This window comes from Barbus barbus (genome assembly GCF_936440315.1).
Source record: "Barbus barbus genome assembly, chromosome: 43".
NCBI lineage: Eukaryota > Metazoa > Chordata > Actinopteri > Cypriniformes > Cyprinidae > Barbus > Barbus barbus.
The window spans coordinates 13,901,698-13,912,133 of record NC_136721.1 but is presented as its reverse complement, the minus strand read 5'-3'; the positions used below and the strand labels follow the sequence as shown (position 1 = coordinate 13,912,133).

The window sequence follows — 10,436 nt, the reverse complement described above, 5'->3', positions numbered from 1 at the left end:
TTAACAATTCAAAATAAAGCAGTGGAATTAATTCTCAACTTCAGCAATGAGCTGTCAGTGCTTTTCAAAAAGCATACCTTGTCACTTAAGGAAACACTGGAGATGTCACTCTCTTTAATCTCTTTAATACATAATCATTCATTCCCATGGAAAATAAAGCAACAATAAACACTGTTGTGTGTGATTCACCTGTCTAGAAACAGCATTTGTCTGAGGTGCATCAGTCTTCTGATTGACTGAAATCTTAGCGGTATTGAATATACCTGCATCCATCTTAGAAAATGACAATAAAGGCCTTTTACATGCTAATTTGTGCTCTAATTGAAATGCAAAGAGCAACAAACAAATAGTTCAATGCAAGAGAACCAAATGATTGGCAGCTGCAGGGCACAACAGATCTGATGTATTTACTTCAATTAGTAATGTAGTATAGTGAAGTCAAAAGCACAAGCAAAGATATTTATTTTGATTAATATGATAGATATTTATATTTCCTAAATATATATCATATTTAGGAAATGATGGCCCACTGGAAATATCGAAATGAACAAAATTATTTTCTGCTGATGTTTGTTTATTTATTTATTTTTTCTTAAAGTGATATGTTTAGTTATAAAATAGTAATCCATACCTCAAGGTTTTCCATTATTGCCCTTTTAAATCAACAGCAATTTATGGTACGCATTTATTTATGGTTAGGTATCATGAACTAACCATGAACAAACATTTATTTATCTTAATGAAATGATTTTTTTGTTTAATATTAATTAATCTAAAAAATGCTATTGTTAGTTCAAGATGTATTAATTAATGTTAACATATGGAATTTTATATGTTGAAATGTATCATTAAAAAAATTGATCATAAATTGGCCAACAATGACAATAACTAATATAATTAATAAATGCTGTATAAGCGTTGATTAGTGACTGATTTTTTACTCTGTTCATTAAAACAAAATTGATACCCTACACTAAACTATTAAATTGGTCAAAAGTGACAGTGAAAACATTTATAAAGTTACAAAAGTTTGCTGTTCTTTTGAGTTTTCTACTAATCAAGGAATCCTGAAAAAAATGATCATGGTTTCCACAAAAATATTAAGCAGCACAACATTTTCAACATTGATAATAAGAAGAAATTTTTCTTGAGCACCAAATCAGCATATTAAAATGATTTCTGAAGGATCATGTGACACTGAAGACTAGAGTAATGATGCTGAAAATTCAGCTTTGTCATCACAGTAATAAATTGCATTTTAAAATATATAAAAAATGAAAACAGTCATTTAAATTGTAAAAAAATTAAATGACCTTAATTGTGTTGTTATGTGTTTTCATCAAATAAATGCATGCTTAGTGAGCACAAGAGACTTCTATTAAAAACATTTAAAAACTGGACCCCAAACGTTTGAACAGTAGTGCAAACATCAATACAGAAACATCGTGTAAATACATACTTGTATTTCCCTGATATAGCTCAAGGCAAAATGAATAATTTCAAATTGTGGGAAACTCTGCATAACATTTGGTAAATAGCATTTTCTAGTTCTTTCAAAAGGGGGAGACAAACCGTTTTCATTATCTCTCGAATCCTCTCTCCTTCTACTCCTACTTTATGAACCACTGGAAAGGGAGTCCTGCCAAATGAAAAACATCACAGACTGGGATTAAAATAGCACAAACATAAAGCCTCTGAAAGGTAAATGTATGGAAACTATAACGTCATGCCTGTTCAGGCAACAAAATATTTGACCTGTGATAGAGGATTACACAGAGATCAGCTTTTATGATATACAAGATAATGTACATCCTGTCAGAAAATTGCATGCCAAATTGTGTTGTATTGCACTGTTTATTTTACATTAAAGAATGACATTTGGCTCATCAAAGCAGCAAAAGGCCTTCATGATTCTCATCAGGATATTTTCTTTTGGGAAGGTGAATAGATATATTATATGATCTCATATGTTGCATTAGTGCAGCACAGAAGGGAGGAGCTGCAGCAGTCCACTGCAGTGCAGTGCTTCATGCTGTTAGGTGAAATGCTATGTGAAGCAGTTAGGTGGAGCTACAGCACTGTTGATGTTGTCTGAAGAGCACAGTTTCATGGATGGTCCACATAGCCAACAAGACTAAACATTTTAAAATGCAGGTTTGTTTAACAGTCTGCTTTCCGATTTTTTCCAAACCGTTTCATGTTAGATTTCAGGCTAGATTTATTGACCACTGTAGATAGTTGTTTCAAAGCTAATTATTAATTCAGCAGCAATGCTTTTCATATGAAGGTTATTTAGACCTTCACACGCTCTGGGAAAACAAACAAGCCTTATTATTATTATTATTATTATTATTAATATAACATAGCACTTTTGATAGTCGAATAGTATATATTTATATATGTTCAAATGTTTTTATTCTGTTCTGTGATATTTAACAGTGTTTTATGACTCTCATCTTTTTTGTTTTTCTACCTAGAGTTTTGCAATGAACACATTTAACTCTTTGTTTGGGTGGATTCTTGTTCTTGGAGGTAAGAACATTATGAAGATGCTTTCCTAATGTTGCTGTTCATATGCTACCATTCTAATCATTCAAATATAAAATGATATTTTAATTCTTTAAAATATAATACTGTATATATATATATATAGTACTGCCAAACAATTAATCGCATCCTAAATAAAAGTTTTTGTTTACATAATATGTGTGTACTATAAGTGTGTACGGTGTATATTATGTATATATAAAAGCAAACACATACATGTGTATATTTAAGAAAAATATGCTATGTTTATATATTATATATATATATATATATATATATATATATATATATATAATATAATAATATAAATATATAAATGTATATACATGTAAATATTTTCAAAATATACTGTATACTGTATGTGTGTGCATTTATATATACGTAATAAATAAACACATTACACATACATATAATATGTAAACAAAAACTTATTTTGGATGCGATTAATTGCAATTAATCATTTGACAGCACTAATATACATATGTGTGTGTGTATATATATATATATATATAGAGAGAGAGAGAGAGAGAGAGAGAGAGAGATTATATATATATATATGTATATATATATATATATAAACAATAATAATATATAATATAATGTTTAATATATAAATATAAAAGTACACTTTTCTATGGATACAATATATCACAATCAAAAATACATAACCTCACATATAGCTGAAAAGAAGATTTTCAGCACCTGCTTCTGTCATTTAGCATTACCAACCCACTTTTGTTAAATGGAAAAGAACATGCAGTTCAAAAATTTGAAATATTAAAAAATTCACACTTCGTAATCCTCAAAAGAGAGAAAGTCACTGTTGAGGAGGCATGAGATTGAGCAAATGATGACAACTGTAATTTTGGGGAGTACTTTAAATAAATGTAGTGCTGTACTGCACTCTTGACTTTTACAAAGCATTGTGTAGATATGGCATATACCTAACAGGCTCAATGATTTCTCATCTCCAGTTCTGATGATCCCAGTGTTGTGTCAGGATGAAGAGAGTGTAATTACAGTATGCCAAGAGGAAAATAATGACCTCAGAGTGGACTGCCTTCTGGAGCCCAGACACAACTACCACACAGACTATGAGTTCTCCATGTCCAAAGACCAAAAGGAGATCATCATAAACACCAACATCTCTGGAATCATGCCTGAACCCAAGTTCAGGCACAACACGTTTGTGACAGAGCTTGAGCCATACGGATTCAGGCTGACCATTATGAGCTTCACCGTCACTGAGAATACAACGTTCATCTGTAAAGTAACCAAGACCCAGAAGACTCTGTTTGTTGAACTAGGTAAAGCAGCTGTTTTGTGGCACAATGTAAAACTAAATAAATACTTTCTCTGCCTAACCTTGACCTTGTCCTTGCCTTCCAGACAGCATCGAGCCCTGCTCTGCCATCAGTGTGTTTCTGCTGGGTTATCCTTGGCTCAATCTTCTGGTTCCTCTGTGCATCTTACAGCTATGGGAAGCCTTTTAAGAAACAGTCAGCTATGCCATCATATTTCGAGAGTATAAATAAAGTATTTCTGTAGATTTCTCAGCATATTTGAGTATTTTTAGAAATGCTTTTCGATCTACTTGCTCTGCCTTTACTGTAAAGTAAGTATCGGTTGCTGCCTCTATGAAGGTATTTATTTACTTTATGCCTTTTTACATGTCTAGCCAAAGCACAACTGAAGACATGTCATGTGTGCAATAAGTTAAAGGATATTTAAGATTCTTGACTGCTATTAGAATTGTTGAAGAAGTTACGTCAAGCAATTTTACTGCAACAGTGCCATCAATGCTTTCAATTAAATGCACGATAAACATCTTGACATCAGTGTGTTGATAAATAAACAATCCCATAATTTATGTTTTCCCAGCACAGTTCACTTGTTTAATTTTGCACAGTTGCACATTGTTTAATGTTTGTGTGAAAGAAAAAAAAATACTTTAATGGTATATAAGGTATCATTTTATTTGATCAGTAGGTTTTTTTTGAAAATGCTATTGCCATCTTAGAAAATGTGTCTTTAATAAAAATCTGTCTCTGGTGTTGAAGTAAGCTATAGCTTATTTGTGATATAAAATAAACCAATAAAATAAAAAAAATAATTTGATTACTAATGTCAAGATGATAATAAATACCGTCAGCTTGGTTATTAGAGATAACTGAATGAGCTCAAGACTTTAACATATTTTTAAGAAAAACCTTTATTATACTTCTTTTTAAACTCAATGAATTGTGGTTGGTCACTTTGCATGTCAACAAAATGTTTTTTTTTCCCAGGTGGTTCCTGTCTACAAAAAGCTGCAAAAAGGTCTAGGCATTCAGTCAAAAGTTAAAAGTCAAATGCCTGGCTATACTTTATAAAATAAATGGCCAACCTAAAACCTCAACAGATTTTTAATACTGAAAACATGGCAACCTAAGGACCAATAAGACTAGAAGTTACATGAGTTTCACCTATAGGGAATTTTAGGCAGGTTTATTGAGATGTATATTAAGTGATGCTTCTGTGCAAACAAAACAAAGGTATATAAAGAGTAAAGAGAATGTACGCTATTAATAATAATCTTCTTACTGAGATCAGAAAATATCTTTTTTTTTTTTTTTTTCATTTTATGAAGATGTGTACAATCTAAAGTATGATACAAGAACTGGAGAAGAATGTAGACAATGCATGTTTTAAGGCAAAAACTTATAGACAGTTTTAATCTGCTAAAATGTTCATCTGCTAAATGATATACTTGATTTAATGATTTAATAAATGATAAACATTAACATCGTGGTTTTCTTTAAAGCTGCTTTGAAACTATGGACATAGGCCTAAATAGCCCAAATTTGACTTGTTTTTTAAGGATGGCCGGCAGCATATCACATTGTGACAGTGTTATTCATATTTATAGCTTACATTTTGAACAATTTAACATGTAAAGTGCTGAAAATATAATTGTAGGCCTGAAAAAAGAAATTAAAAGTACCAAAATTAAAAAAAACTGAAGAGGAATAAAATACAGATTAAATAATTAAATATGCACACACTGCATATACAAGTCTAGCTAAAATAATCTAAATAAGATTTAGAGAATAAACAAAATCAAAACGTTTATTTTAAGGCCATTTAAGGGAATCCCGCTGAGACCAACTGGTTTTGATTCGGGCTGGAAATATTTCTGAGATCTGGCAACTCTGTTCGGAGAGACTTTTTTTTTTTTTCTCGGAGAGACATGTTTTTGCAAAACATCGGCTACAGATCGCTTATAGCACCTTTAAAGTGCTATAAAATTAACTTAATATAATATAAAGGTATGATCTGGTTGGTAGACGTGTACAGTCTATTTACATAAGAAAAGTGAAATGAAAGTGAAAGCATGTGTTTGCGCTCATAGCTCGGTTGGAAGGTGGAGTTCTCCTTTTCAAGGTTGGTAAATTGCTTTTTCATCGTCATTTGATGTATATTAATTTACAGCCGCTAACGCAGTCTGCGTGAAGGTTGATCTTGTAAGAGGTCTTTGTTAAACCGATGTAGTAGATACTTAATTTGTCGTACTCCGAGGCTAGGCCTTGTGAACCTTGAGGTTTTGTTGCTGCCAAACACACATACGGGCCTATCACTGTCAATCAAGCGAAAGCAATAGGCTATATTTATTTTTAACTTTCATTTTAAAAAAGTAATGAAAATATGTATGTGGTTTCATAGTATAGGTTAAACAATGTGAAATATGTATTCTAGCCAAAGGTCTATCTTTGCTATTTGAACATTTTTAGGGTTATTTTTTCTTTGTTTGTTTTACTTCCACTTCAAATTCATAATTGTTTCTAAAATTGTTTTTTTGTAGGAACTGCAGTCTTGTAGAGGCGTGTCCAAAGATCACTGCAATCTCATATTGTTGTGTAAGTGGCAAAATGCCAGTGGAATTTAATGGATGGGAGGCATACTGTGATAAATCAAAGCACCTTAAACCAGGTCAAGAGCCCAAAAAGAGCCATGGCTATATCATGTACCATGGGACACTCAAAACCAATGCCCCAGCTATCATATCATCAGGGTTTCGGCCCTCCTCTGGGGGAACTCTGGGTCCTGGTGTCTATTGTAGTAGGAACATTAACAAAGCAATGGGTTACCCAGCATGTGCTGATAATGATAGAGTTGTGTTAAAGCTGCGAGTGAGAGTGGGTAAAGTGAAGAAGATTGAAGGGCAAAGCCTGAATCTGATAAACTCATGGCATCAGAATGGATATGATACAGCTTGGTTACCTGCCTCTGCCTCAGGTATGGGACTTGAGGAGGATTGTGTTTGGGACCCAAAGAGAATTACTGTGATTGGAATAGCCCATTGCACAGACTCCAGTACTAAGAGTTCTCTGGAGAGTCGCATAAAGCAGAAAAGCCAATCGCAGGACATGAACGGGAAAGATCTGAAGCCGTGTAAAGGGTGTGGAATACAAACAGAGCATAAACACACAATGGAGAAATGCTGGTCCTGTAAGGCATCCATATGCCCCTTCATGAAAAATCATGTTTGCCGAAAGAAAGGGAAGTAACTATTCATGAGTACTCGAGAACTAGTTAATTGATACTTGTAAACATTTTAATTAAATATAATCTGTGAAGTGATGTTGAGAGATGGTAAAGGCACTGTTATTAACAAATGATATTATGATATTCTATGAAATTCTGAATGAAAGATTCTGTAATGAAATTCTGCTAATCATATTACTAAAAGTAAAGACATTATAGTGCATGTAAAGTTTGTTTTAATTAGTTGAGATTAATACTGGTAAATTAATTTAATTCAGATTTTGAGGTGGTATGTAACTGTAACTTATTAAAATATGTATTTTTTGTCTTTTGTTCTGCTTCTTGTTCTTGTCTTTTGTTTGCAATTCTACTCTAAATTTGTAATCTCGATTTACTGTTGAATTCTTTCATTGCAACAATTATGTGAAACGTGAAATTTAGAAATTAAACATGAAAATGTAGACTTTTTACTTTGTCATATCATCCTGAAGACATTTCACAGATATTGTATACATTTTACCTTTTTTAATTTGTCAATTTTATTAAAATTGTATTTAAAATTGAACAATCTGGCACATTGATTCCTGCTGTAAGCCAATAGTTGCTGTAAAAAAACCGCAACATTTTATGAGAGTGAAAAAAGGGAGTGTAGAGCTATATTTCCAATAAAAACCTTGGGGAAAAGTACTGTAAGCATATATATCTGGACTGAAATATTAATAGCAGTACAAAGTAAAAAATAAAATAAAACCAATAATAAAAAAAATACCCAAATACCCATGTTTTCCCATATTTCTCTCTTCCTGCTTGTCATTCTTTCCTACCAAGCAAAATGTTTTTTCTTTTTTTTTTCGGTCTCAAAGGAAGGAATGAATATGACTACACTAGAAAAGAAGATAGTGGTCTTAGAAAAATAAAAAAATGTGCCTTTCGTTTTAATAATACTTCCACATTTAAAACCAAAGATCTAATTTATAGACAATATGTTGTTCATGTTTTGAATACCAATATGAACTTTATTGTTTACAAATTCTTTATGATGAAACACTCATTCATGTGTGATCTATTAATTTACTTGTATTGCCTTTTGTATAAAGCATGCACCAGCCCAGCATCACCATTTACTGTGGTGTTCCTAGCATACATATACCGTAGGCATTCATCAACAAATTGAAAAATGCATAGCGCAAATCAAGTTTTTCATGTTACTCATGTTCTTATGTCGCAGTGGAAACTGTTGACATATAGCTTATGTTGGCTTGAATTTCTTTTGGCAATGGGAAGGAGATGATCCTTGTTCAATATATAGCAGTGTTATCATTTACTGTCTAAGAAGCGAAGTAAAGTATTATTTTATGTATTTCTTTAAAAAGCCTTTTGCTTGCTGACTGGCTGGCTAAATCAGATTAAAGTTCTTAAATATTCCCTTTGTTTTATGTTGCTGGTTTATGATACATATTTATCTTTATTCATTCATTAAATATAAAAACATAACTCAAAGATATGTCAATGAAGTATATTTAATTTATTCATCATTTATATAATTGTATTACAACATGATAATCATTTCAAAGCACATGAGTGTCTTATATTCAAGAGCTGGAATAACATTTTCAAAAAACATTTTTGAACTATTAATTTTACATTTCATGAGAAAGCACACTTCAGTGCTCATGGCAGGTACCACGTGCTCCTTATGTTTTTGGGCATATTTCACCAATGACTGTGATTCGACTTGGATCCCAAACACAGTCTTCCTCAAGACCACTTCGCATCATGCCACAGTTTGGAGGGCACCAGGCAGTGTCGTACCCGTGATCGTGCCAGGAAAACTGCAGTGGATGACCTTGACGGTCAATCTTCTTCACTTTCCCAACATTGACTTTCACTCTCAGAACTACTTTCTGATGCTCATCTAGATCCAGAGGGTATCTGGAGGCCTTCTCTAGATCTCGGCTGAGGTAAACACCAGGCCCAAGCATTCCGTTAGAAGAGGGTTCGAAGCCAGAGACTTTGATTTTGTTGGCAGCCTCCCTTGATGTGCCATGATACATTCTGTAGACTCTACCATCCACTGGTTCTCTGTAACACTCAAGGCATGGAGGAGCACTTGGACCCAAGTCATCTTCAACCCACATGTTTGAACCAGGGCAAATTGAATCTCTAAAAATTAATAGAAACTCTTAACATTATACCAGATCACTAGCAAAAAGACTTACAAAGAAAGACATAATGACAAACACACATAAAATGGCATTAAAAAGTAATTTATATTTACAATATTTTATAATAATGTATTTATATTTTAAATTAATTTCTCTTGTCATTGTTCATTTGATTTAATCTTTATAAACAAAATGACCAACATATGCACTATAGAGCCATTTCCACAAAGACAAAGTTGGGCCTTACTTCTGATGTGGCTTCTGAAGCTAATTGCTTCTTCCTGAAAGCAGGTATATAAATGGCATATCTTTCAGTGTGTGTCCATAACGACAGGTGTTCCATTTGATTATAAACAAAGTTCCAGTGTGCTTTAAGTTTCATTTTTGCTGGTAAGGACGATTTCCCTGAAAATGCCCCACCTAATAAAAAACTATTTACATAGCTATGAATAGCTTAACAAATAATACAACTAATGTGCTCAAATATATAAGATCAACATTTATATTTATACTTATATGATTTACTTTTCTTTTCATTTCAATGTTAAAATAATACCCAGCACCAAAACGAGAATAAATAAACAACAAATTGTATATCAACTATATGTATGTCTGTATGTATGTCTGTATGTGTGTGTATATGGGTGTGTGTGTGTTTGTGTGTGTGTGTGTGTGTATATATATAGCTGGGTAGATTACTTCTAATCCGTTACTGATTCTAGATTACATGACAAAAAATGTAGTCAGTAACGTAATCCATTACACATTTTAGGTAATATAATCAGATTATTTTTGGATTACTTTTGATTTAACTTGATCACATTGATTTAAATTGCATTATCTTGTACCAATAATATAATAAGATTTAGATGTTTTTTGATGGCCTCTCAGATCCATTGTGACACTAAAACAAATTCCTTGTATGCGCAAGCATACTTGGCAATAAAGCTCTGATTCTGATTCTGATGACAAAAAGTTTTGGAATGCCTGCACTACATGTAACTAAGAAATAATGTGAATATGTGCATTTAAATTAGTTATAATTAATAATACATGGTTAAAACATGTACAGAGTAATAATTCTAATAAAAATGAATGTGTTCAGTAGTTGATGCAGTGTTGAAACCCTTCTTAAACATGAAATGATTTTTGTAAATCCAGTGGTCAAATGCTGTCACCACCTGACCAATGACTGATTTT

General features: G+C 32.3%; 2 protein-coding genes across 2 annotated transcripts; both read left to right on the top strand.

Moving 5' to 3' along the window:
* Nucleotides 1-2,053: 2,053 nt before the first annotated feature.
* On the top strand, nucleotides 2,054-4,631 carry LOC306862113 (thy-1 membrane glycoprotein). The gene is made up of 4 exons (XM_079404750.1): nucleotides 2,054-2,154; nucleotides 2,478-2,532; nucleotides 3,522-3,854; nucleotides 3,937-4,631. The coding sequence occupies exons 1-4, from the start codon at nucleotides 2,113-2,115 to the stop codon at nucleotides 4,038-4,040; spliced, it is 534 nt and encodes a 177-aa protein (XP_079260876.1). The 5' UTR covers nucleotides 2,054-2,112; the 3' UTR covers nucleotides 4,041-4,631.
* Nucleotides 4,632-5,832: 1,201 nt separating this feature from the next.
* LOC306861969 (uncharacterized protein) lies at nucleotides 5,833-7,799 on the top strand. Its single transcript, XM_079404524.1, has 2 exons — nucleotides 5,833-5,970; nucleotides 6,389-7,799. Exon 2 carries the CDS (start codon nucleotides 6,456-6,458, stop codon nucleotides 7,092-7,094), a length of 639 nt encoding a protein of 212 aa, XP_079260650.1. The 5' UTR covers nucleotides 5,833-5,970; nucleotides 6,389-6,455; the 3' UTR covers nucleotides 7,095-7,799.
* The last annotated feature ends 2,637 nt before the right edge of the window (nucleotides 7,800-10,436 follow it).

Coding starts and splice junctions, on each gene's coding strand:
- LOC306862113 (XM_079404750.1), top strand. CDS start 2,113: ATGGTCCACATAGCCAACAAGACTAAACATTTTAAAATGCAG. Junction 2,533..3,521: donor GTGGATTCTTGTTCTTGGAG/GTAAGAACATTA, acceptor TCTCATCTCCAG/TTCTGATGATCCCAGTGTTG. Junction 3,855..3,936: donor GACTCTGTTTGTTGAACTAG/GTAAAGCAGCTG, acceptor CTTGCCTTCCAG/ACAGCATCGAGCCCTGCTCT.
- LOC306861969 (XM_079404524.1), top strand. CDS start 6,456: ATGCCAGTGGAATTTAATGGATGGGAGGCATACTGTGATAAATCAAAG.